The following is a 26,338-nucleotide window of genomic DNA, read 5'->3' as shown; positions in this document are numbered from 1 at the left end:
CCGTTGCGTGGATATACTACATTTTGTTTGTCCATTCAATTGACGGATATTTGCGTGGTTTCCACATTGTGGCTATTATGACTAGTGCTGCTAAAAACATTTGTGTATATGTTTTTGTGTAGATGTATGTTTTCATTTCTCTTGGGTGTAAACTTAGAAATGAAATTGCTGGATCAAATAGTAACTCCCTGTTTAATCATGTGGGGAATTTGCCAGACTGTTTTCCATGGCAGCTGTACCATTTTCCATTCTCACCAGCAGCATAGGAAGATTCTGATGTCTGCACATCTTCAACAACATGTGTTATTATCTGTCTCCTTGATTCTAGTCATCCTAGTGGGTATGATGGGGTCTCTCATGATGGTTTTGATTTGCATTTCCCTGAGCATCTTTTCAAGTGCTTATTTCCATGAACTGTCTCTCCTCTCTCCAGTGCTTCTGTAAGGGAACTTGGCTGAACGTCTCCAGGGTAGGGCCTATCACTTGTTCCTTTCAGGGGCTGGAGCAGATAAGGTGTCTGCAGATGTGTTTTAGATGGAATTAAAATGTGTGGGAATTGGTGTCCAAGGAGTGCTCCTTGGAGGGGATGATGTTGAGTCTGGTCATAGTGGATGGCTGGAATGTGGGGGCAGAGGGCCAGGGATGGTCCCCCCAAAGGCCTGCTGCAGAGCCTGGAGGAAAGGACTAGAAGGTGTGGATGGGGAGCAGCAGGGGACAAGAATGATGAACTTGCTCAGGATTTGGACTTTATCCAGAGGGTGATGGGGAGCCTGGAGGGCTGTCAACAGGTCTGTGCTGTATAAAGGTGGAGGATCTATGTGCCAGGGACTGTTTCTCAGAAAGGAGCTCCATGAGGAAGCTAATTAGCAGAGTTGCAGTGATGGGTAATGTGATTGTGAGAGAGATAAAAATGTGGCCATCAGAAGAAAGGAAGGGTCACCAGATTCAGAGACTCAGGTCTCAAAGGCCAGGTTGGGAGTGGAGAGTGATCAGAGCCAATACAGGCCTTGGTGCTGCACAATGTACCGAAACCAGAAGTGAAGAAAAATAGGAATGTTGAGAGAGTTACAGATAAAATGATGCAATGTCTAGAACTGATGCAAAATGGGACTGGTGCTGAGCTAGGGCATTGAACAAGGGAAGAAGGAAACCAGAATTGGCTCTGGTTGGTTGTTAAGTCGTGGAGCTGGTGTTGGACTCATGAGGCATTGTCGTGCTATTCTCTCTACTTTTGAAATGTGAAATTTTTCATCTAAGAAAAAGACAGATGGTTAAGTGGCTGCTGGATGTGAGCCGTGGTGTAGAAGAAAGAACCGAAAGTGACCAGGCAGTTTCCAGCCGTGGAATCTAGAAGAGGAAGACAGGCTGTGAGGCTGGCTGTCAGCTCAGGGCCATGTGGGAGAGTCAAAGCAGGGCTGCATGTCTGCAGGAAGCCCGGCATACCCTGAAAATGACATTGTGGGGCTCTTGGTCTGTCTTTCTCGTGGGTTCCATGGGAACACATCTCTGAAACTACAGAAGACATTAATAGGAAGATGTGATTCAGTAGGCCCACATCCCTACAGCCAATCCTAAGAACACTTTGATGATAAAGCAAGTCTGAGCCTGTTTCTGTCTGTCTTTCTAGAATGTCACTGCTAATCACAGGGCCAATGATGTGATTGCTGCTGAAGACGGCCCCCAGGTCCTGGTGGGACGGTTCATGTACGGTCCTCTTGATATGGTGGCCTTGACTGGAGAGAAGGTACCCAGGGCTGGCCATCCCCTCCTCAGCTGGTCCATCAGGTGCCTCATGACACCATGTGTTATGTCGGGCAAGGGCTCTAGGAGGGCCGGGCTCCCTGGTGTGGGGGCACAGTGTAGGGAGCCATGCGCCCTGCCCAGGCAGGCCTGGAGAATGAGCGAATGAGCATGAGGACAGGATGAGCCTGGTGCTTCTGAGAGGGAATGAGAAGTCTGGGTGCTGAGAGGAGAGAGGGAGTGAGGGTGGAGGGTGGAGGTCCCGGGGAATGTCAGAGCTCTCCAGCCCAGCCCCTGTGCCAAGCCAGAAGCCCTTCAGCCTTCAGGCCCTGAAGCAGTTCTCAACCTGTGGGTCGTGACCCTTTTGTAACAATGAAAATATATCTGGCATTAGGAAGGTTGAGAGCCACTGCTTCAGGGAGTCCCCTCACCCCCTTCCCTGCTTACAGGTGGACATCCTGGTGATGGCAGAGCCGTCTTCCGGCCGCTGGGTACACTTGGACACAGAGATCACCAATAGTAGTGGTCGAATCACATACAACGTGCCACGACCCCGGCGCTTGGGGGTTGGCGTCTACCCCGTGAAAATGGTCGTCAGGTGAGACTCAGGGGAATTCTTATGCAGGTCTCCCCTATTTCTACCACTCTTTCAGCCAGGCTTGTTCAGAAGATGGGATGCTCAGGGCTTTCTTGGGGCCCCATCTCTGTCTTCAGGGGCAGAGGAGAGTGGGGAAGGTCTCTTGATGTCACCCAGGTTCTCTCTGACCCTGGCTGCAGACTGAGCTCTAACTCCATCTCCAGGCTGACCTCTGGCCTTGGGCTAACGCCTGACCCTCTCTGCATGGCTGACCAAAGGTGGGTTCCTTTCAGGGGCGACCAGACCTATGCCATGAGCTACCTCACAGTGCTGCCCCGGGGCATGGAGTGCGTCGTGTTCAGCATCGATGGGTCCTTTGCGGCCAGCGTATCTATCATGGGGAGTGACCCCAAGGTCCGGCCAGGTGCAGTGGATGTTGTCCGGTGAGTGCTACCGCCCATGAGGGATATGTCTCTTCTGGGGCAGGCACCAGCAGACCTGGGGGAAATGTGCTGTTTTTCTATTTTCCTCTAGGAATTCTATTGCTCTCTGGGGCCGGGAGCTGAGCTTTACCTACAATAGTAATTTACTGAGTGTTCTTGGGAAAATCCCTCAGCTCTTTTGTTCTTTCTTTCCTTCCTTTATCCCTGTCTCCATCCACCCATGCATCCACGCTTCTATGAGGCCCACTGTGGGCCAGGCTCTGGTCTGGCCACTGATACAAAAGGGCTCTCAGTCAGAGGAACTCAGAGTCCAGCGTGGAAAACAAGTCACGGGCATGAGAAACTGGAATCCAGGCCTTCAAGTGATCATATACCAGGCGCTGGGTGCTCTTGGGGTTGGAGCTGGGGACTGCCCTGTCTCACCCCAGTACCCATGATGGCTTTGAGGAGACAAGACTGGCCTGGCTTTCAGGCTCCTGGGAGATTCATGCCCTTAAAATGCCCAGCAGCTGTATGGGAACAGGCCTGAATAGGCTCAAGCACATCTCAGGGGCCAGCCTCTCCCCTGCAGGCCTGGAGGGTTTGTTCCCATTACAACAACCCCCTTCCCAGTCCCTGGCAGGGAAGGGGAGGCTGTGGGCCTTCCTCTCTGGGGACTCAGGTGTTCTCACCTCCTCTCTATGGGCTTCTGGGGCTGCCTTGCTAATCATCAGAAACTGTTTTACATCAACACAGATCCCGGGGCCCCCTCAGAACTAACCAGAATCCCTGGGTAAGGCCTGCACCCGTGTGTTTTTACAGAACCTTCCCATATCTCTCAGATCATCATCCAGGTTTAGAACTCCCCAGTCTATGTTCTGGTGGCTAGTACCTCAGGGGCCCCCTAAGAGATCTGGGCTCATGTGACATCTTGCAACATTCAGTGTGAGGTTAGTGGAGGAGTGCTGTCGCACTGTACTGTGAGAGCACAGAGAAAAGAGGGTGGTTCTGCACGGGAAGCAGGAGAGACTTCCTGGAGGAGGAGGCCTTGAAAGATAGGGGATGTGAATATAAGCAAACGGAGCCAGGAGGGCTCGGTGTGGCTGGGAAAGTCCCACCAGCAAGGGCAGAGCAGGGATCAGCCACAGGTACAGACAGAGGCATGGAGATTATACCCAAGGGCACTGGGGAGCCGGAAATGCCTTTAGGCAAAGGGGTTAGATTTGTGTTTTACAGAAGTCACCATGGAAACAGTACTGGGCTAATAATAAAGCCAACTGTATCCATGCACCAGGTCAGGCATGTTTGAGATTAATTCCTTTCATCCTTCAGAGATACTATTATTATCCTTATTTTGCAGATGGGGAAATTGAAATCCTGCTGGGGTGAGGGGTGTTAAGTAACCTGCCCAAGGTTGCATGGCCCCGGTTAGATGGGGGCTGGAGGTGGGGGGAAATGGGACACCCAGGAGACTTTGTAGTGGTTTGGGAGGGAGATGGGGCCTGCCCTAAGAATGAGTTAAAATGAGAAGGCTGGAGGAAAGAGCCTGGACCTGTGAAAGTGAACAGCTCCTTGGCTGGAGGAGGAGGAGGGAGAGGAGGCACAGGGCAGGGGGGAACCAGGGCTCTGAGGAGGACTTGAGCAGATGGCCAGAGTGGGGAGTGGAGTTTGGTTATGGTTGTGGGATGTCCACGACCGCGGAGCTCAGCCGGGAGTGTGCATTTTGGGGCGCCCCTTTTTCTCCTGGGAGCTCCCCAGAACGGCCCCCCTGGCTTCTTAAGAGGGCATCTGTGGGCGGGGCAGGCTTCCTGCTGGTGGGCGGCCTGCATGGGGCAGGGGTGGACCCTTCGATGCCGTCTCGCCAGGCACTGGCAGGACCTGGGCTACATGATCCTATACATCACGGGGCGGCCAGACATGCAGAAGCAGCGGGTGGTGTCGTGGCTGTCCCAGCACAACTTCCCACAGGGCATGATCTTCTTCTCGGATGGGCTGGTACACGACCCGCTGCGGCAGAAGGCTATCTTCCTCCGCAACCTTATGCAGGAGGTGAGTGCAGGGCCCCGGGGCGGGGTCAGCGACACCCAGACAGGGGCAGAGCTTCTGCAGCTGGTTGGGCAAGGGGCGGTGAGACCATGGCCTTCCTCCTGCTCAGCTCTCCCCTCCTCCCTCCCAAAGCCCATTCCCAGGGATCTCACTGGGTTCTTTTAACAGCCTGGTAAAGGCAGGTATGATCAGCACTGACAGAAGGTGAGGCTCCTGTAACTTGTCCAAGATGTGAGTCAGACTTCCATCCTTTATCCCCTGACTTTTGTCATCTACATCTGGTTATTCATTCAATAGACATTTAAGTGACTAGCCTGTTGCTTACTCTGTGCCTGTGGTGTTGGGGCTGTGGTTCTCAGGGTGGGCCTGGCACCAGCACCTGGGAGCTCCTTAGATGTGCAAATTCTCTGGCTCCACCTTAGACCTACTCAATCTGACAGTCTGGAGAGGGAGGCTGAATCCTCGCCTCCGGGGATTCTGATGCACAGAACATTTTTGAGAATTGCTGATCTAAAGCAGGTTGACAAATGATGGCTAAATCCAGCCCATGGCCTGTTTTTATATGACCTGTGAGTTAAGAATACTTTTTACATTTTCAAGTAGTTGGGAGGAAAAAAATCAAAAGAAGAATAATATTTTGTGACATGTGAAAATAATATGAAACTCAAATTTCAGTGTCTATAAATAGTTTCATTGGAACACAGCCAAGCTCATTTGTTTGTGTTGTCTGTGGTTGTTTTTGCATTACAATGGAATAATTGTGACAGAGTGCAAAGCCTCAAATATTTACTATCTGGCTTTTCCTGGAGAAAGGCTGCCAATCCCTGATCTAGAAGGAGGAGGACATGTAAATTGACAATTACTGGTGTGTGGTTGAAAAAGGCCCCATTGGCAAACAGAGGAAGAAGGACTTGAGTTTGACTGGGAAGGCTAGGGAAGGCAACTAGCAGGTGACAACTTTTCCGCTGAATCTGGAAGCATGAGTGTGAGTTTGTTAGGTAGACAATGCATAGCCATGTGCAAAGGCACAGAGGCAGGAAAGAACCTGGGATGCTCTCAGAGCTGCAGGCATCCAGGAAGGGGGTCTGTGCAGGCAGGGTCAGGACAAGTGGGAGCTGAGCCCTGAGAGGTCATCAGGGGCCCAAGCTTGACAGGCCTTGGAAGCCTTGGAAGCCTTGGAAACTAGGGCAAGACTGTGAACTCTCTGCTGAGGGCAAAGGAGAACTATAAAAGTTTAAAGCAGGGGAGTGGCAGTGTCTAATTTGAGTTGTAGAAAGATCCTTCTGGAAACTATATAGAGAGCAGATTGGCAGGAGAAATGAGAGGCAAGGAGGCAAATTAGGCAGCTGTGGCCTAAGCAAAAGACAGGATAACCAGAATCCAAGGGATGCCCATGGGATGGAGAGAAAGGCATGTACAGGCCCCAAATCAGGAGGTGGAACTGTCAGGCCTCAGTGGTGGTTGGATGTAGGGAGTGAGAGGCTCTCAGATGTCCAGGATAGGTGACCAGGAGGGAGCCAGGTGCTACTTACTTGACTGTGGTCTCCATGAAGGCAGAGTTTGTGTCTGTTCGGCTCACCAACATATCTCCTGGATTTGGGTCAAGGATGCCACACAGTAGGCACTTAATGAATGTTAGAGGAATGAATGAATGAATGAATGAATGAAATGAGAGGAGGAGGACCAGGTTGGAAGGGGATGAGTCCAGTTGTGGACACATTGAGACTGCTTTGGCTGTGGGATGTGATGTGGCTCCAGAGAGGTCTGGGCTGCAGGTGGAGGCTGGAAGCCGGAAGGATGGGGCAGATCAATGGAGTCATGGAGGGGAGGCATCTGCTGGGCAAAGGCAAGAGTAAGAGGAGATGGTGCTGGGCCCTGAGAGCAGGAAGAGGAGCCAACTGAGGAAGCAGGAGGAGGATTTGAGGGGGAGGGGCCCAGGAGAGAGATGCTGCAGGTGTTGGGGAGGAGAGGGCTTCAAGGAGACAGTGCTCTTCAGGTGAATACATTGTGGTTTGGTGAGAATTACCTACTAGATGACCTTGGTGAAAAAGGGACACCTCAGAGGGACAAGCAGGCAGAAGCAGAGCAAGGAGCAGAGAAGGTGGGTCTCGGGAGGCAGTCACTGGAACTGGTGAGAGTGAAGTGACAGGTGGGAGTGAAGTGACAGGAGTTCTGGAGAATGAGGAGAGAGGGCATGGGACAAAGAGGGCCTGTGCCTTCCTCTGAGCCACAGGCTAGCTGGGAATTAACCAGTTCCTGAGAAAGCCTTTTCTTTGGTTCAATATCAAAGGCAAGTCAGCTGAGGGCAGCATGCAGGCTCAGAGAGAGACAAAAAGAATATATAGGATGAGAACTGTGCAGTTTGGGGAGTTTCTCTAGCAGTTCTTGGCAGCCAGTGTATAAGAAGGTGGTTAGTTGAAAAGTTCCAGGGCTGAGGTCTGGCCAGGCATGTATCCCAGGAGGTAAGAGTATCCAAGGTGGAGACAGAGGACACAGGGATGCCACAGGGTTCCAGGCAGAATGAAGAAGGGATGAGGCAGGAGAGTGGCTACAGAAAATGCAGGTGTCAGTGAGGCTCACAGCAGCCAGGTTGGGGGCTGGCAGAGATGTGGGGGGCAGAAGCGCTGGTCAGAGTGAGGAAGTGCAAGTTTAGAGTTCAGAGTGAGGTTGTGGGCTCAGACCTAGAAGTGATGGCCACTGATGGAAAAGAAGGTGAGAGGCCTTCAGACTGCGAGGGTAGGTGGCAGGTGATCCAGAAGGACCGCGAGTATTCCAGTAATGGTGGGGCATAGGAGGAATGGAACTGTGACCCAGGACCAAAGAAGACGGCACATTGAAGGGGAATACTCTGTGAGGGACAGCTTAGGGTAGTGAGCACCCTAAGGAGGCGGTAGTTTCACCCAGTGGGCTGGGGCAGGAGGGCAGGGTGATGATCTGGGAGTACCCCAGAGCAAGGAGGATCTCAGGCAGGTTGTGGAACTGGTTGGGGGCTTCTGGATGTGACCTCAGACCAGCCAGTGACAGGCAGCAAGAAAATGGTGTGTGTGGATAGGACAGGGTCAGAGGCCTCCAGTCCTGGCCCTATAATGTATAAACCTGCAACTCAATTTCCTTATCTACAAAGGATTGCTTTGCCTTGTTAATACTTAACCTGTTACAATGCATAGTGCTGTCTGAGGTCAGGTCAGTACATTGTGTGGTCATGACTGTTTGCTGGGCAGAGCCCTGTCCCTGTATCAGGCCTAGTATGCGGGGGGGGGGGGGGGACAGGGCATAGGCAGACAGGGGTTTGTTCCTGACACAGGGTGGACACATGGCTTTCAGGCTAACAGAGTCCCCAAGCAGGGGCTCCCCAGCGTTGGTCTAGGAAGCCTTCCAGGGGAGGTCTGCTGGGCCTCTCCTGCTCTCATGAGCTGCCCTGTGTTTCAGTGTTTCATCAGAATCAGTGCTGCCTACGGCTCCACAAAGGACATCTCTGTCTATAGCGTGCTGGGTCTGCCAGCCTCCCAGATCTTCATTGTGGGCCGGCCCACCAAGAAGTACCAAACCCAGTGCCAGGTAGGTGGAGGCTGGGCCAGGGGCAGGGGTGGGGGGTTGTCAGAGAAAGTGGGGGTGGGTAGGTGGAGTAGGCAGTTCATTCATTTGTTCATTCCTTCATTACTCATTCATTCATTCAACAAAGTCTATGGGGCACTTGTCTTGGGCCAGAGCCTGTGTAGAGTGCAGGACAGAGTCCTCGGCGGAGTCAGATACAGTGTCATCCTGTCTACTTGGGGAAATGGAAACGTCTGCAGTCCATTCCAGGATAGCCTGGATTTACTACTGGGAGCAGGGAGAGTCATGGAGTCCTCCCTGACTCCAGGGCTAGGCTGGCTTTCGGGAATTAAAAGGAATAGCCCAGGAAGGGCCTAAGATTGGGAGAAGCATTTGTGGCAGAGGCAGTAGCCAAGGTCAAGAGGTGACAGAACATTATATCTGGGGAATTGCCAGTGACTCAACTGTGGCTGCGTGTGATGTGAGCAGGGAGGGGAGAAGGGAGCTGGGCTGGTAAGTGCATCCAAGGTGGGCTGTGGGCCTTCCTCATTTGGGACTCTGTCCTCAGAGTGCTTGATTCAGAAAGAGCCTTCAGGCTGCAGATGGCAGGTGGGTCAAAGGAGTGGAAAAGAAGCAGGGAGAACATTGGAGGGAATGTGGAGGGTCTGAGGGATTTCTGAGGCAGGGCATGGGTTGGATTTGGTACCACGCAGAACAAATATATGTGGGATGAAAAAGAGGAAAAGCTGAGGACCCGTGCCCCAGGTTTCTGGTTTAGGTGACCAGGTGCCATCGTTGGGATTGAGAAGCACATTGTGGGAGGAGCAGGAGATGACCTCCCTTTGGGAATGGGAGGGGGCTCAGGGTGACCAGCAGGGGGCAGGAAGATGGTGGCACCTCAGAGCGGGGAACTCAAGAGCCTTGCTTCTCAAACTCCAGCGCAGCCACATCCCCTGGGGATCTTGTTGAGCCGCAGATTCTGACTCATCGGGCCTGGGGTGGGGCCTGAGAGTCAGCCTAACAGGGGTCCAGGTGGTGCTGTTGCTGCTGGGGACACAAAGGCTGGCAGGAAGGGAAGCTACGGGGTCAAACAAGTTAAGTTATGTGGGTAGAGGCTGGATGATGGGAGGGACTTGCATTCGGGGATTTTAGTTAGAGGGACAAGGATGGGCACTTCATCCCCATCAAGAATCCGAAGAACTCTGGAGCGACCCACGGGTACAGAGAGAGGTGCACAGCGGAGTGGGGACCCTGGCATGGCAATGAGCTCCGTGCTTCCTGAGGGCTCCTCAGAGAAGCCGCAGCGCCCTGGTTGGGTGTTTCTGGGAAGCGGTGACGTGGAGGGGACGGGACCGCTGCCTGACGCCTGTCCTCTTCGCAGTTCCTGAGCGAGGGCTACGCCGCGCACCTGGCGGCGCTGGAGGCCAGCCACCGCTCGCGCCCCAAGAAGAACAACTCGCGCATGATCCTGCGCAAGGGCAGCTTCGGGCTGCACGCGCAGCCCGAGTTCCTGCGGAAGCGCAACCACCTCCGCAGGACCATGTCGGTGCAGCAGCCCGACCCGCCCGCTGCCAACCCCAAGCCCGAGCGGGCCCAGAGCCAGCCCGAGTCCGACAAGGACCACGAGCGGCCGCTGCCCGCGCTCAGCTGGGCGCGTGGGCCCCCCAAGTTCGAGTCGGTGCCCTGAAGAGCGGGCTGTGCTCAGCAGTGGGGCCCAACCAGGCTGCCTGCGGGGACCGGAGGGGCTGCCCTCTTCCCAGCAACACAGGCGTTTACCTGCTTTTTCCCCTCCCGTGTCTGTCCAGCAGTGTCCGACCAGAGCAGGGAGGGACCCTAACCCGGCCTCGGGTGGCTAGCCTGAGCTACCACGGGGTGAGGTCCGGGGGTCACAGTGCGGCTGCGGCTGCCTCCCCCATGCCTGTGACGGCAAGCCCAAGTCAGGGTTAAATGTGTTTGTGTAATCCTGGGGCAGGAATGCCCGGAGCGGAAGTGTTTGGGCAAAGTCACATCCTCCTGGGTCCCGAGGCTTCCCAGAGATGCGGGGCAGGCCCTATGAGCGCTGCCCCAGCCCCAGGACCAGCTGCTGCTGGCGGGCACAGCTTCGTGGCTGCTTTGCGGAGGGGCGAGTGGCATTTGTGCCAGCCCTCCCCGTGACATCCTGGGTCACCATTTTGGAGTTGGCTTTCTTACGCCAAACTGGCCACTTTCTGGGAGTGAGAGGAGGTCCCCTGGGCTTGTCCTCGTGTGTGCTGACTCTGTCCACAGCCCTGGATCGGGGCCTGGTGCTGACGGTGTGACCTTGTGCCCCTTCTTGTTCTCAGTACTCTCCCCATTTTCCTGTGGCCCCGAGGACAGGTGTGCTCTTCTTCCGGGAGCCCTGCCTCGTGCCCTCTGTGAGGTTGTAGCCTTGGGCCCTGGCGCAGCTGGGCTGGCTGTGAGCCCTGGAGCTTACCCTCTCTGGGCCCCCTGCCTTCCTTCTGTAATTGGAGGGCTCCCCCAACCTGAGACTGGTGCAAGTTTTTGACTCCTGGGTTGCCCTGCATTTCTGCCCCCTTTGGCTTTCAGGCCTAAGCACCCCTCAGAGTGTCTGGTGATCCACACCTTCTAACAGTCTGGGAGAGGGGTTGGTGGGGGCTGGGAGGGAGGAGCTCCTGTCCACTGCCTGGAAGGAAAGCCCTCTGGGAGGAGCTGGGAAGGGTCCCTTCTCCGTGGAGAGCTGTTGCAGGTTTTCTTTTTTTTTTGGTTTTTTGCATTTTTTTGGCCAGGACTGGGTTTGAACCCCCCCACCTCCGGTATATGGGGCCGGCACCCTACTCCTTTGAGCCACAGGCACTGCCCATGCTGCAGGTTTTCCTTGCACTGATGTCCAAATTAGAAGTCCCAGAGATAGACCCCCCCCCCACCCCACCACCCCAACAAAGGGTACTGAGCTGGTTTCCCTCCCTCCCTCCCACCTTTACTCAGACTGATTTCTCCCTTTTGGCTCCTGGAAGGCATAAAGCTAAGATTCTAGGGTTCTGGTGGGTTCATGGAATTTTGGCTCCAACTGTTGTGTTCTCTTCCCTTCCTCCTGCCACTCAGTTTGAGCCTGTAACTTCCTCCTGGGTGATCCTCTGAGGTTGGCAGGGTGTGGCTCTCCTGGGTCACCTCAAAGCTTGCCCAGGCCCTCCTACTTCTTGGCCCTGGGCCACACCGCTGTGTAGGGCAGCCCTGCTGGGTTGCTGCTCAGTTCTTGTGGGCTCCTTTGAGGCCAGTCCCAGCTTTTTCAGCCAGGCTGCCCCTGGGCCCAGATGTCCATGTGCACAGCAGGCACCTGTGTCAGTCTGGTGTCGCTTCTGCTCAATGTCTACCTCTCGCAGCTCCCACGCAGATGACAGTAGCTGCTGGTGGGGGCGGCTGGCACCGCCATTGTGAATTGCCTGACAAACTGGGCACCCTCCTGGGGCTGCAGGGGTCTGGGCTGTCAGCTCCCAGCCCTCCGCCCTGCTCTCTCCACTAGAAATGTGTCTTCTGCAGCCTGCCAGCTCTTCTGCTCCTGTCAGCACTGCATCCTGCATCCAAGCCCAGCACTGCCAGTGAGGCTGTTGGGGAGGGCTGCACATCAGCCTCAGCTTCCTCTTTGGTCCTGCCTTCTGGTGGTTCACAGTGCCCCTCCCCACTTTAACATTTCATCATTCTTAGGTCTCCATAGGCACCAGCTCACATGGCATACCCATCTCAACACCCATCCTTCCCACCTGTCCCCAAATATCCTGATTTAAACTTGGGCAGACTTAGTTTGATTTTCTGAACTTCTACCATCTTGTTTTTGCAGAAGGCACTGATACATTACTCACAAATGATTAAAAAAAAAAAAGTGTGAGAGACGTTGCTTCTTCCCTTTTTGAGAACCCTAGGGTAGGAGCAAGAGAAAGAGCCAGCCATGAGCTGGGAACCCCAGGGAATTTGGAGTCAGAGTGACCAGGGCTCTGGGGGTCAGGGGTAAGACAAAAGACCCAGCAGGAGGGCCATCACCCCTTCCTTTTTGGAGCCCTAGATTGGGGCTTTGACAAGACACACATGAGATGCTGGTGGTGTACAATGAGATAGTGTGAACACAACCCCCTTGGAGCTGTAGTTGGTGTGTGTGAGCGTGTGTAGGCGTGGTTCTGTTTAGTGACGAGACAACCTATGTTTCAGTACTGCTTTCATGGCAACTCTGTAATCCACATGCACTTTCTGTACTAGTGGTTTGTTCAGTTTTGTCTGTTCAGTTAAGTTGGAGAGAAAAAGAACCAAGTAAGGTTCTCTGGAAGGAGTGCTGCTGCCTCTTCTTGAGTAGTTCTGTGACTCCCAATCCAGCTGTTTTCTAGAGAATTCTTCTAGCTCCTGGTATGCCTGCTTTCCAACAGCTGGGAAACAGATCTTCCTGCCTGACCAAAGCTCCTTGTTTCTTGTGTGGCATGTTTGTTCTTCTTGATCTTGTGGCTGTCTGGGCCAAGGGCCTGCCTGCCACCTTCCTCTGCCACTTGCCCTGGTCGGGGTTCAGGGTCCATTTTTTTTAGCCTGCTCTTCCAGCTTGGTGGGTTTTTTCCTAAAGATCTAAACTCCTCCCTTAGACTCTACAAAATATTAACAACAACAAAAATACTCCTTTTATGCATTTAGAAGAATGGCCCTTCTTTCTGGGTGCTGGGCTACAGTAATCATGTTTGAACCTCAGTAATCCAGAGATTACTTGCTGGTGGGCTCTCTGGAAAAGAGAAGGCCACATCTCATGGTTTTTAAACTGTATTTTTACCATTTTGAAGTGTATACTTGTGCCCTGGAGGTGTCCTTTAGACAAAATACTGCACCACTCTTTAATGAAAGCTGGACCCTGAATGAGGCTGGTGGAAATGGGTCCAGAGGTAGCAAGAGTCTGTTTTACACAGACACTCTCCTACCCAGTTCGGTGCAGCCCCATCCAGGAGGGCTGCTCTGACCCTGAGGAACCTCAAAGCTGACCCCGCCTTAAACAACCAACTTTCCCACCAAATCCTGGGGGTTTGGGTGTCAAGTGCTGGAAACTATTCTCTTTGGCTCAGCCAAAAGAAACATCCCCGCCTCCCTTTCTTCTGGGCTTGAGGGACTTTCTTAAAAATCACCCTTAGGGTTAAGCCCAAGCCTGGCCTGGGCTCTGCTCCTTGTTGGGGAATGAACAGGGAGGGAAATCAGAGTTTGACTCCACCCTCTTTGGGACGAAGGAGGGGCAGATGACATCAAGGAGGGGCAGGCCAGAGGAGGGTGGCTCATGTATAAGGACCCCTTGCCTCCCCCCACCACTTCGGACCCCACTGTCCTTTTCTATGTGTTTACTTGGTGGTGGCAGCCAGTCTGACCTTGTCTGTGGTCTGACTGTTCCTAAGTGTATAACTTTCAGTATTATCTGTGATGGATGGTTCTGTGGTGAAAAAGATTTATTATATTCCTTATGGCTGCCTTGTATAAAATCTGTTAGAAAATGTAAAATATCCGATTTCTAACAAGACAAAAACAGCATTATGGAATTAAAAGATTTTTACAACTGGTCTTGATTTTGATGTGAGCTGGTTTTTAACTCTCAAATGTTGTCATTTAAATAAAAACTTTATTTGCCTTTAAAATGTGCTTTGCTCTGAACTAAATTGAGAAACCTTTCCCTTTACTCATGTTCTTCCTGAGCTGGGATGGAGGAGGGTGAGGGGAACAAGCGGCTCTAAGCCACAAACCTACTACCCAGCGCCTACTGGGCATTGGGGTGGAGGCTAACAGTGAAAGAGAACAGATGGTAAGTGAAGAAAGAGTTTTTATTATGAAAAGCAATGTTATCTAGGAAAGTCACACGCTGGTTTCTTTCTAATAAAATGACAAAGCAGATTTCTTAAATAATTTACAAAGGGCAGAAATTGCTCTTGAATAATCTACTGCTCCCCAAAGCACACCCTTGTCCTGTGCTGAGCATATAAATAGGTACCCGGGAACCCAGGGTCTTAAGCCTGGAACTGTCTCCTACAACTTCTTCTAGGCCCTGGTAGGGGAAGCAGAGATGGGAGACAGGTGCCCAAGAGCCTCAGCCCCGGAGACACAGAGGGTGAGGGAGGCTATGGGGGGCTCCCCAAAGACCCTGCTGCTAGGGACATGGTTCAGAGCTCTCAAACACCTTTGCACTCCTGGGTCTCACATGGCAGATGAAGCAACCACAGGTGAAATGAAGTTTGGGATGAATTTCTAAGCCCTGGGGGAGGAGAAGGGACAATTCTCCCATCTCTTCAAGATCTCCCCAAGTCACTCTCAGGTTGCAGCAGGTGGTCACTGATGGGTCCGGATGTGGCTGGAGCAGGAAAGCTTTAGGCCCCTGTTAGTCATGTCCCTATTAGCGGTGGCCCAGGGGTACTGAAGACTCCTGGGGGCATCCTCTGGGGAGCTCACAGGGCAGCACAGACATCCTGGGGGTGGTCAGACACTTGCCTCCTGTAGGACAGAGCTCCCTGGGTACCTCCTTCACTGCAGAAAGGCAGGGGAAGTGGAGACACCATAGCTTGCCCCGCTAAATGGGGGATTGGAAGGGGTCCCCAGCATGCTCAGTTAGTGACAGGGTCAGTGAGGTTAGCAGCCCTGGCTCCAAACAGGTAAGAAGATTTGTATACTTTCTCCTCTGCTGTGTCCATTGGCTCTGTAGGTGCTTCCAGGAAAGACTCATTTCTTTAATATGCTTTCACATATACACAGGTGCTCATGCATGAGGGGCAGGAGGGGAGGAAAGGAAGAAGGGAAGGAGGAGAAAAGGATGTTACCTGCAGGGCACTGTCCTTAGTCATGAATGAGAAAGACGGTCATATCACTGCTAGACAAAAGGGAGAGAGATTGATGCCACTGAGGGATGCAGGCTGTGAGGGGGCCCTCCCTGTCTGGGAGCAGGCAGGAGGGGATGGGAATGTGGTGGGAACATGACCACTCGGCATAGTCAGAGCTGGCAGGACCCAGCCTAGGAAGCATAATGGCCATTATATAAATGTGGAAATAGTCCCAAGTGAGGGCAGATCCATAACCCAGGCCCAGCCCCCAGGATAGGGTCGGAGTAGATAGACCAGGAACTCCATAGCAGCTGTGCTGCTGTTCCCAGCTCCTTGGGCAGGCAGGGCATAGGGGAGACATGGAGAGGATTGGGGCTAGGGCAGGTTTTTCAGGAACTGGGTACCTGGGATATGTGAGGCTCCAGGTGATGGATAAATGTGGGGGCCCAAGGCCTGGAGGGCCAAATATATCTGGGGAGAATTCTCTATCATTACTTCAATCAAGGTCTTTCGTCCCTTTTCACATTTGAGATGGGAGAGATAAAGGGACTGGACAGGGTCATATAGCAGGTCAGAGCCAGAACCAGCAGCTGCTCACAGAGATGGCATGCCTCCAGGGAGCCCTCCTGGCCATGTCACTTTGAAGCAGGGAATGTCAGCTCACCTGTCTTCAGCCATAATGGCTTCGTCTAGCTCTTGGGACAGCTTCTGGAGATGCTGAATTCCTGCCCCCACAGGCTCTAGGTCACCATCAGACTCACTGAACAAAAGGAAAAGCCATGCCAGTGACCAGATGGAAACCCCTGGCAGGAACCCCTCCCAACCCAGCTCTGGGGCTGTGTCTGTGGGTCCAGAAGACCCTGGTGGGCTGGAAATGCCTCACTCCAGGCCCTAACTTCAGGAAGTGATATCAGAGTGAACTAGAGCATCTGGCAGGAATGGCAAGGTCAGGGCAATTGACTCACAGCAAGTGTTTTGCAGACAGGTGATCCTGCTGCCCCCCACTTGGAACTTGAGGCCCAGCCATCTAGATGGCTTCAAAACTTGCTTTTGAGCTCACCAGGAGGCTTGAGTGAATGTATAGTCACAGCTAAGCTCACCACTTCCTTTTCCAGATAGGGAAACCACGGCTCTGAAGAATTTTTTTAGGCCGCCCACTAGTTCTGGGGGCAGAGCTGGTCCAGAACATGGATGTGACTCAGCTCAGGGTGCCCTACCTCCAGGTAGCTACAGGAGGTGCTCAAAAGTCCCTGGGGATCAGTTAGTGTTTTAGAGAGCCAGGGAAAGGGAATTGTGCCTGGGCTAGAAGGCTACCAGCCCTGGGGAAAGGTACTGTACCACTTGCCTGGGAGAGCAGAGGGGCTCTGTTGAGGAATAGGGGCTCCGGAAGGCAGCCTCCCTCCTTGACCGCCGTAGTTGGGGGGTACGCAGGCCCATCTGGACAGACCGGTAGTGATGCTGTCTCTCCCAGGAGTCCATGGCTGAGTGGGCAGAGGTGGCTCTAGACAGCCGGGAGCTCTTCTGGGTCAGGCTGTGAGCTGGCAGGCTACTGTCCTTCTGGGCCCCTCTCTTCCCCCTCCTGGCTTTCACATGGGTTTCTACCAGCCACTTGGTGCCACTCTGGCAGGACTCCTGGATTCTCTGTGATAGATGCATGGAAAGGTTAGTGCAGACAAAGCCAAGACGTGCTATCCCAGTCTCTAGGCTGTCCTTCCAACCCCTAGACCAGTGTCCTCAAACTTTGTAAACAGGGGGCCAATTCACTGTCTCTCAGACCGTTGGAGGGCCAGACTATAGTTAAACAAACAAACAAACAAACAAACAAACAAACAAACAAAACTATGAACAAATTCCTATGCACACTGCACATATCTTATTTTGAAGTAAAAAAATAAAATGGGAACAAATAGACACTGCCTCATGTGGCCCGCGGGCTGCAGTTTGAGGACCCCTGCCCTAGACCCATCAGCTATCCCACAGATACAGGCTGTTCTTAGTCTCAAGGGCAAGGAATGTAAACAACTCCATGTGGAATGGGTTCATAGCTGAGACCAGGCTCAGAGTCACCCTCAACATTTGGCTGCAGTGGTCAGTGGCAGGAGGACCACCCTGGCTCATAGAGCCTCCATCTATCTAAGACCAAACCTTCTTTCTGGGCACAGATTGACTCAGACACTCAAGGAAAATCCCAGAGAAGAACAGCCCCCTACTTCCCCCATGTCAGGAGAGCATTTGTCTTCCTGCCTCTGGCCTCACTCACACTATTCATCCTCCACATTGGTCCTTAGAGAGCTTTCTAAAGTACAGTTCTGATCATGCCAGAAGGACCAAGCCCTGACTCTTGGGCCTTTCACACCAGCTGGTAACAGCTCTGAAGCCTCTTCTTCCTTGGCTAGACTGTTTTGCCTTGGCAAATCAGGGTCCAGAGGTTGGAGCAAGGCCCCAGTTAAATTTGATGAGTTATGTGACCTTCAACAAGATGCTTCATTTCATTTCTCTGATTCCTGAGGGTGGTGAAAATGAACAAAAGACGCTTGCAAATGAGGACTAACATCTGGCTCAGAGACTCCTCTGCAAAAGGTCTGGGGGATAGCTACCCCCTTGCCCCCCCCACCCCCCATCCTCAGAATTCCTAGTAAGACACTAAGGAGATTCCCTGCCTGTCTCCACCTGCCCTCCCCCTCCTAATTCTCTCCTTGGAGGTATATTCACTCTCACAGCTTCTGTCCTTTCTAGGTGACAACTCTACACCCCCAGTTCCAGGTTTAAAGACCAACCCCTTGGAGGGCCCAGGGGCACCTCACATTCCACAGAATGACATCTTCCTGCTGGCATGTCTCACCTGACACCACATCGTCTCAAATCTACCTCCTGAGCAGCTCTTAAAGTTTAAACCCCTGCAAGTCCAGGCCCCTGGCTCCCTCAGAGGCATCTCTGTTTCCAATCCCTTTCCTATCAAGTAGCTGAAGAACAAGCTCTAATATGCTCACCTGACCAGACTTCCTGCTCTGTTTAGGATTCCTCCCACTCCCAGTCATTCCTAGAGTGTTTAAGCACCTTCAGCACCTTTCTGTCCTTCCTCCCTGTTCCAGCTCACTCTCTGTCCTCCGGCCATACGCAGACTAACCCCCTGCCAGCTCTCTCAGCATCTTTCTCTCCCTCAGCTCTAAGCCTGGAGTTACCCTACTTCACCTGCCTTATACACCCCTGTGCTGCCAACTAAGCTTGGTGGACCCCCACTGGCAACCACTTGCTTGCAATTTCCTATCGCCATACCGCTACCACCTTTTATCGTCAGCATCCATTTCCTCCATGCTTTCATGACTCATTCCACTATTTGTTCAGTGCCTACTATGTGCTGGGGAACTATTTGGGGTGCTGGAAAAGGGCAATGAAATAGCCAAAGCCCCTGTGTGCTTTATATGGAGTTTATATTTTGGGAGATGGGGTTGGTTTGAAGGTAGGAACTGTCCTGCACCAAGGAAATCTTCCATAAATAGATGGCTACGGTGGTCGCTATTACCTGGGACATGGCACCCAAAGCACTCTTAGCTGATCGAACAGCACCCTGGAGGTCTTGCTGTCCTGGCTCTGGGGTTTCGAGGCGCTTCCAGGAGGGACCTGCCCCGAGGTTGAGGTTGACAGCTCTGAGGGGCAACCTCCTTTGGAACTGTCTGCACAGGGAGCCCAGGGTAGAGGTTTCTTGATGGCTGACCACAGACTGAAGCGCCTTGCTGTCCTCCAGCTGCTCATGGTTCCGGAGAGATCTCCTGCGCACAGAGGCCCTCATGCCCTGCCACCGAGAAGCCATCTGCCTGGCCAAGAGTCTTCTCTGCCCACTGTAGTTCCTGGGGAGGAGGTCAAAAGGCAGTCAGCAAGGCATTCCCTATCCCCATCCCCAGGCTACAGAGACCCCAGGCACAAGGGAAGAGGGATGGAACGAACAGGGAGGTGGGAGGCGGGGGGAGGGTTGGCAAGTGGGGTGCAGGAAGGAGCACGGTTCCTGCAAGAGGGGTCACGTTGAGCAGCAAGTGTCCCAATCCGCTATCTCTCTGCTCTCTGCCTCAGGCGGGGAGGGAGGCAGAGTGAGAACCTGCATCGCAGGGTCCCCAGCACCACCCAGGGTACTGTCCACAGCTCCTTCACAGGCTGGTGCAGCGCAAACGCGTCCCTGCCCAACCCTCGCTTCCGGACCTGACGCCCCGGTTTCTGATCGGGCGCTTGCAATACCTAGACGACCCCGCTTATTGTGCCTGTTCCTAACCAGCCCCCTCCCCTCTGAACAGAAGCTCCACCACGTTCCCGCCCGCGCTCACCCGGCGACCCCAGAGGCGGACCCGAAGCTGCTCGCAGCTGCTCTTAGCTGACCCCGGCCGATTTGAAACTCCGCGCGGCTCTGCCCCACCTTCATCTTCACAGCTGATTGGCTCCGTCCTCGCTCCGGCCGGCGCTCCTGGGATCCGATTGGCTTTCTTCACTCGCGGCTGAGAATCCTGCTCTCGGATTGGCCGATCGTCCCCACTCTTCTCCAATCCCCCAGCGCGACGCTTCAAAGCCCCCTCTCTTGACCGGGTTCTGGCTGGTTTGACCGATCCGAACGGAGGGGGTGGTCCCGGGCACTGGGAAGACCCAGGGGCAGGCGGCCTCGGGCTCCAGGCTCCTTAGTGTCAGTAGCCCTGGTTTCCTAGGGACCCCTCCCATCCTGTCATGAGATCTGGCTTTCTTTACTTGCTCATTGGTTTTGTCGGAAAGAGCCAGCTTCTCCGGTCCTGGAAAGCTCTGGTTTCCCACGGAAGTTTTGATTCAAATTTCCCACAAGACCCTCCCTTCCTGGCACAGGTCCTGCCCATCTCTGTGTTTCCCAAACGCAACATCCTCATTCTGACCCCCAAGAAAACACACCCTAGAGAGGGGATGGACCAGAGTACGCCTGCCTGCCCTCCTCCTGCCCGCACCCCGCCCTGCCCGGGTCTGGCCCCACCCAGACCCTCCAGTGGAAAGAAATCCTCCCTCTCTTCCCCTTAGCACCTAGACAAGCTCAAAAAGCAGCCGTCTACATATAAAGCTCTCCCCAACTCATCTTGTTTGATGAGACATCCCACTCTCTGGCTTGGTCCCCCTACTGTCCCTCCACACCTCAGGCCTGAGGTCAGGGGCTCCTTGAGCTCTGTCCTCAGCTCCCTTCTTTTTCTTTTTCTTCCAGTTTTTGGCTGGGACAGGGTTTGAACCCACCACCACCGGTATATGGGGCTGGCGCCCTACTCCTTTGAGCCACAGGCGCTGCCCCTCAGCTCCCTTCTTCAACTCAGGGTAGTCTCACACACTCCTGCCTCAGGCATTCTCCACAGGAGGATAGTAATGAGTAACCTGTAAGGCGGCCTGTCTGGAAATTATTCAGCCACTATTAACATTATTTTTCATATGGGTGTAACTTATGCACCAGATGGAGGCCCAAGCACTTGATATTTATAACTCACTTGACTGTCTGATATGGTTTGAGTGCGTACCTCGGTTTTGATATGTTGGAAACATAATCCCCAAACTCATATGTTGATGGCGTTTATTTGTTTTTTGGATATACACATTGTACAAATTATGGACTATTGTACAGCAGGAGAAAAATGAAGTATACTCAGTATAATTTAGGTGAATCTCAGAAATACAATGTGGGGTAATGTAAAGGAAATTAGGAACAAACATAAAATATGAGACTGTATATTCAAAAGCAAAAAGCTAATCAATAGGGTTTAGGAACATACGCTCACATTTTTTTGGACAAAGCTATTATGGAAAGCTAGGGAATTACACACACACAAAAATAAAATAGGTAGTTATTTTTGGAAGGGGTTTCAGGAGAAAAGGATGTGATCAGGGAGGGACTCAAAGGGCTTCAAAGGTTCCTTTTCTTAAGCTGGGGGATAGCTACACGGATGTTTACTTTATTGTTCTTTAAACCATATGTGTGTATTGTTCTTTAAACCATACGTGTGTATAATTATATATGTTATTTATAGTGGTGTGTAAATACGTATTGCACATATATTCTTGTAAGTGTGAACTATTTAATAATTTCTTAAAAATTTTTTAATTAACCCGTAATACTTAAACATGTTTTTGGGTGCATAGTGATGTTGTGATACTTATAGTATACAGTGATCAGAGCAGAGTAATTAGCATACCCATCATCTCAAACATTTGTCATTTCTTTGTACTGGGAACATTCAATATCTTCCTTCTAGCTATTTGGAACTGTATAATGTATTAGTAGCCATAGTCATTCACAGTGCTACAGACCACTAGAACTTATTTCTCTTGTCCCTAATTTCCTTTATATTATCCCACATTGTATTTCTGAGATTCACCTCTCCATAAGGAGAGGTTTAACAAACCTCTCCTTGTCCCCCCCCCCCCCCCCCCCCCCCGTCCTACCCTTCCCAGCCTCTAGTATGTTGATAGCATTTGGAGGCGGAGCCTTTGGGAGTAGCAGTCCCCAACCTTTTTAGTACCAGGGACCTGGTTCATGGAATAAAATTATTTTATGAACTGAGGGTGGGGAATAGTTTCAAGATGATTGAAGTGCATTATATTTATTGTGTGCTTTATTTCTACTATTACCACTTGGTAATATAAAATTAAATATTATACAACTCACCATAATGCATAATCAGTGGGAGCCCTGAGCTTGTTTTCCTGCAACTAGACAGTCCCATCTGGGAGTGATGGGAGACAGTGACAGCTGAAGTGTGCTGCTTATGTTCTCAGCTACACCTCAGATCATCAGGCATTAGATTCTTGTCAGGAGTGTGCAACCTACATCACCCGCATGCACAGTTTACAGGAGGGTTCCTGTTCCTATGAGATCTAATCTGACAGGAGGAGGAGCTCAGACTGTGATGAGGGTGATGGGCAGCAGCTGTAAATACAGATGAGGCTTCGTTTGTCTGCTGGTCACTCCCCTCCTATTGTGCAGCCCGATTCCTAACAAGCCACCGACCTGTAGCAGTCTGTGGTCCAGAGACTGGGGACTGCAGGATTAGGCAAGGTCATTAGGGTGGGACTGGCAGAACTTTAAAAGATGGAAAGGAGAGATCTGAGCTGGCCCCCATGCTCTTGCCCTCTTGCCGTGTGCTGCCCTCGGCCATGCTATGATGCAGCTGGAAGGGCTCACCCTATGCTGAAGAGATGCCAGCTCCATGCTCTTGAACTTTCCAGCCTCCAGGCTGTGAGCTAAATAAACCTCTATTCTTTATGAATTATGCAGTTTGCAGTATTGAGATATAGCAACAGAAAGTGGGCTAAGACACCCTGACTGCAGCTGACAACTTGATGAAGAAACCGAGGCATAGAGAATTAAGATGGGTTCAAATTTCACCCAGTTAGCCTATAGCAGGATCAAGGATTCAAACTCCCTAACCACCACATCACTCTGCCCCCCCTTAGCCCCTCCCACCTCTACCTCCAGTCTGGACCTCTCTGCAGGCATACAGCCAACTACCCCCTGTGTCTCATCTCCTCCTGGGGGCTGCAGGCACCTTAAACCAGCACACCCTACCTGAAGTCACCCTGGTATCCATGGCCCTTCACCTCCTCTCCCACATTTCCTCTCTCATGTCTTTCCAAATCATATCACTGGGGTGCCTGCCAGTGATTAAGCAGTGTGATAAAAATGGCCCACAAAGGTCAACAAAATGGATGTATTCCTTACTTTCATGGAGCTCAAAACTAGTGTATAAGGACTGACACACATTAATGAATCAAATAACCAATAGCCAATTAATCAAAGAACCATACAAAAATCACGTTATTTAAAGCTGAAACCTAGACAGTGAGTTAAGCAGGCAGTGCATGTGTTTGTGTGTACGTGGTCTTCTTGGTACAGGGACATTATGTTCAAGGAGACCAGCAGTCCTTGTAGGAAACTCAGAGCACACGCACGCACATACACACATGCACACACACATGAACTGTTGTTTCATGAAATAATTCTTGACTATGTAGGATGTACTCTGAGATTTTATTTTCTATTTCACTTAAAAAAGTTGATGGCTGCAACCACCAGCTGCAATGGTCACTAATGGGGTGTGGGTTGCAATTTGAAAATGTTTGTTCCCAAACCTGTTTACAACAGTTGTATTTATTATCATAATAAATAAGGAATTTCATTACTGTCATTTACCAGTGAAATATGAGGAGGGAAAAGAAAGAGTTGTTTCTAAGAAAACAAAGTTGAAAGTGTGCAAAGGAGTCAGCACAGGCGAAATACTTAACAACAAAATCTCTCAAATTGAAGGCTAGTCTCCAATGCCGGGCACGTCCTGGGCATCCATAATAATAGCTCGTGTTTTTCAAGCCCTAACCATGTGTTAGGTATTCCGCTAAGTGCATTTACTTTCTTTATTCTCCCTTAATCCTCCCGGCAACTCCATAAAGTAGGTACTATTTTTATTTCCATTACAGATGACAAAGCTGAGATTCAGACAGGTGAAACATCTTTGTCTAAGATTGTACAGAATGCCAGACCTGGAACTTAAATCTTTAGCGTCTGACTCCAAAACCCAAATCTTAACCTTGGATTCCACAGCCTCGTTAAGTGTCTGGAATGAATGAATTTGCGTATGCACGCAGGAAGATGCCTTCCCTGCCTTCAGCTTTCCACCCTCTTCCCTCACTCAGAGGGATAACTGGTGGGCCAGGTTGATGAAGAATAGTCTCCATGGCAACAGGAAAAGGAGGAAGAAACATTTTCTTTCTTTCTTTCTTTTCTTTTGTTTTCTTTCTTTTTTTGGAAGAAACATTTTCTCCTGAATGAGAAGCCTTTTCCATTTGCCTTGCATGAAGTGGTGTGGCTTGAGGGTGGGAAGGAGGCTGTACTCAGGGGAAGCCAGCTCCTGGTGAGGTGGCAGGTGCAGAGGCAAGGAGGAAAAGCCAGTCAGTTTGTTTCAAGTTCAGGCTTGCTTCTCCGGGGTGTGGGGAAGGGTCCAGCTCTGTTTAGGAGGGATACGGAGGAGAAGCTCCAGCCCTGCTCTGTGGGAGGGCTCTCTGACCAACAGCAAAGCTTCCACCAGTTTTCTTGCCTTCTTGGAACTGTCAGCCTGATGGGAGAAGTAGACATTGAACACACCATTGTGAGCAATTAATGCTATGAATGTGAAGTGCCGGGGGGAAGTTGGGGGGAGTGGGGTTGGGAGGAAACTGACTTGAACTGAAGGTCAGTGCAGGCTTCCCTTAGCTGAGGAGCTGGGGGTCCAGTGTTGGGAGTTTGGGGGCACTTTTAAGTTCTAGGACTACAGAAAAGCTAGGCAAAATTGAGGGAGTAGGGCTGAGTCGGGGCCTGAGATCAGGGGTTGAGGGTGGCAAGAGGCAGGGCCTTTAGGCCAGGGAAGGAAATTTAGAGTGTACCCCGAAGGCAGTGGGAAGTCTTTGCTAAATTTTAAGAGAGGAGTGGGTTTTTAGAATCACATTTTTATAAAGTCCATGAGGAGATTGGTTTGGGGGCTGAATGTGACCCCCTAATTTCCTGTGTTGGAAACTTAATGTCCAAGTTCATATGTTGGTGGCATTTGCAGGTGAGGCCTTTGGGAGATAATTAGGATTAAATAGGGATATCGGATATTGGAGTGAGGTCTGCATGTTGGGAATGGTGGCTTTAAAAGAAGGGGAAGAGAGATCTGAGCCGGTGCACTCTGGCCCTTCCCCATGTGATGATGCAGTGAGAGGCTCTCACCAGATGCCTGTGCCATGCAATTGGACTTCCCTGCCTCCAGAACTAATAGCTTATAAATTACCTGGTTTAGTTATAGCAAAGAAAGAGAACTAAGACGGGGGCCAAGGGGGTACCAGGGGATTAGCCTGGAGGCTGTGCCCTGAGTCCAGGCTTAGCCTGACAGTGAAACACGCCCCCCTCCCCCACTGCTGTATCAGGATCATCAACTTCCCCTTCCCTTTGAGCCCCCCACGTTCCCTGACCAACCATGGGCAAAATCTATCAGCCCCGCCTCTTAAATAGCTCTTTGATCATGAGAAGCAATGGGAATAGTGGGAGAGTTTTAAAAAGAGTGGAAAGAGACATAGTTAGATCATTTTCTCCCATTGAGAATTATATTTTTGATAGTAAAATGCCTAAAACATAACGTCTAGTAGAATGAATCCAGTAAGTTCTCACTTAATGCCATCAACAGGTTCTTGAAAATTGCGAGTTTAAGTGAAACGACATATAAGGAAACCAATTTTTTTCTCATCGACCTTATCTGTGAACCCGCTGTATGTCCTTCCATTTTAAATCACAGTTTCTGTATCTTTGAAGAAATAATTTTAAGACTGAAATGAAAAAAAAAAAAACAGTGTCTAAGAATCTATTGATTACATTAAGTGAGGACTTATTGTGCTTATAAAGCTTATAAAGCAAACACCCATGTATCCCTCATCCAGGTCAAGGGTGAACTTTTCTGGGATCTCAGAAGCAGCCACTCGCCAACTATGGTGTAATCTCCCATCTTCCCTAGACGTTTTTATTTTCATTTGAAGTTTTGCTAAGTATCCATTTTACCTCCGGCATGCAGACCCTTCCAGGTTGCTGTGTGGCTGGAGAAAGGGGGGGAAGAAAAGAGCAGGAGGATAGAGACTGGGCCCTCAGATTTGGAGTGCTGAGGCCGGGCTTCCTGGGGTGAGGGCTGTCTGGGTTTCTAGGCTGGGACCAGTGGCCCAGATTTGGTCTCGTCTAGCCCAACGGCTTCTAACAGGGAGCAAGACTTTCGCGGGTGCTGGATTTCGGGCTCCCATTCCCTGGTTCAGGCCTCTCAGCATCCCAGGAGAGGGAGTCAGGAGAGATTGATTTTCCCATTTCATTAGGGAAAATGGACTTAAAGGAAGACAGGAGACACCCAAGGCCATAAAATCAGTCAACAAGACGGGGATTAGCCCTTTGAATTCAGCTGGGTCTGGCTCCTAGTCCGGTGCTCTGATCTCTCCCTGTAGCAGGGTCCGGTGTCCCCTCTTTGTGTAACAGTGAGCTTGGCGGCAGAAGAGAATGGTTTTCAGATGCACAGAGTTGGCCACTCTTAGTGCTGGGAAGCCGAGGCGTAGGAACTAGAGCTGGCCACCAGGTGGCACCAAACACCAAGTCTTCACGTTTATTTTTCTCAGCGCTGAAAAGGGTCCCCGATGCTTCTCCAAATAAGCTCTGCCTTGTTCCCAGAGGACAGGGACAAGAGGAGAGCCCCGCTGCC

General features: G+C 51.4%; 2 protein-coding genes across 11 annotated transcripts in view; one reads left to right on the top strand and one right to left on the bottom strand.

Moving 5' to 3' along the window:
* Positions 1–13,943, top strand: part of PITPNM3 (PITPNM family member 3) — a 97,585-nt gene extending 83,642 nt beyond the window's left edge. For all 3 annotated transcript variants that reach the window (XM_053569395.1, XM_053569393.1, XM_053569396.1), the window contains 6 exons: positions 1,628–1,744; positions 2,190–2,338; positions 2,611–2,760; positions 4,605–4,788; positions 8,215–8,343; positions 9,701–13,943. In XM_053569395.1, the coding sequence (XP_053425370.1) occupies positions 1,628–1,744; positions 2,190–2,338; positions 2,611–2,760; positions 4,605–4,788; positions 8,215–8,343; positions 9,701–10,006 (1,035 nt within the window). In that variant the 3' untranslated portion in view covers positions 10,007–13,943. The remainder of the gene's footprint in view (positions 1–1,627; positions 1,745–2,189; positions 2,339–2,610; positions 2,761–4,604; positions 4,789–8,214; positions 8,344–9,700) is intronic.
* A 165-nt stretch (positions 13,944–14,108) lies between these two features.
* Positions 14,109–19,631, bottom strand: PIMREG (PICALM interacting mitotic regulator). Of its 8 annotated transcripts, none has more exons than XM_053569386.1 (6): positions 19,430–19,622; positions 18,637–18,961; positions 16,455–16,754; positions 15,778–15,869; positions 15,114–15,163; positions 14,109–15,001 (listed from the first exon to the last, which is right to left on the bottom strand). In XM_053569386.1, the coding sequence occupies exons 1-5, from the start codon at positions 19,522–19,524 to the stop codon at positions 15,130–15,132; spliced, it is 846 nt and encodes a 281-aa protein (XP_053425361.1). In that variant the 5' UTR covers positions 19,525–19,622; the 3' UTR covers positions 14,109–15,001; positions 15,114–15,129. The 8 variants fall into 8 exon arrangements, with proteins under 8 accessions (XP_053425361.1, XP_053425362.1, XP_053425363.1 ...); XM_053569387.1 differs by having other exon boundaries at positions 14,109–14,823; XM_053569388.1 differs by having other exon boundaries at positions 14,109–14,790.
* Positions 19,632–26,338: the final 6,707 nt, after the last annotated feature.

Source organism: Nycticebus coucang, chromosome 18 (assembly GCF_027406575.1).
Source record: "Nycticebus coucang isolate mNycCou1 chromosome 18, mNycCou1.pri, whole genome shotgun sequence".
Lineage (NCBI taxonomy): Eukaryota > Metazoa > Chordata > Mammalia > Primates > Lorisidae > Nycticebus > Nycticebus coucang.
This window is presented reverse-complemented; position numbering and strand designations above follow the sequence as displayed.

Bases quoted from the DNA above. Each gene is read 5' to 3' on its own strand.
- PIMREG (XM_053569385.1), bottom strand. From the start codon at position 19,524: ATGAAGGTGGGGCAGAGCCGCGCGGAGTTTCAAATCGGCCGGGGTCAG. The intron at 15,870-16,454 runs GTGGTACAGTAC...TTGTTCAGTGAG, and splicing joins CCCTCTGCTCTCCCAGGCAA to TCTGATGGTGACCTAGAGCC. The intron at 15,164-15,777 runs GTGAGCTGACAT...CCTTTTGTCTAG, and splicing joins GCCATTATGGCTGAAGACAG to CAGTGATATGACCGTCTTTC.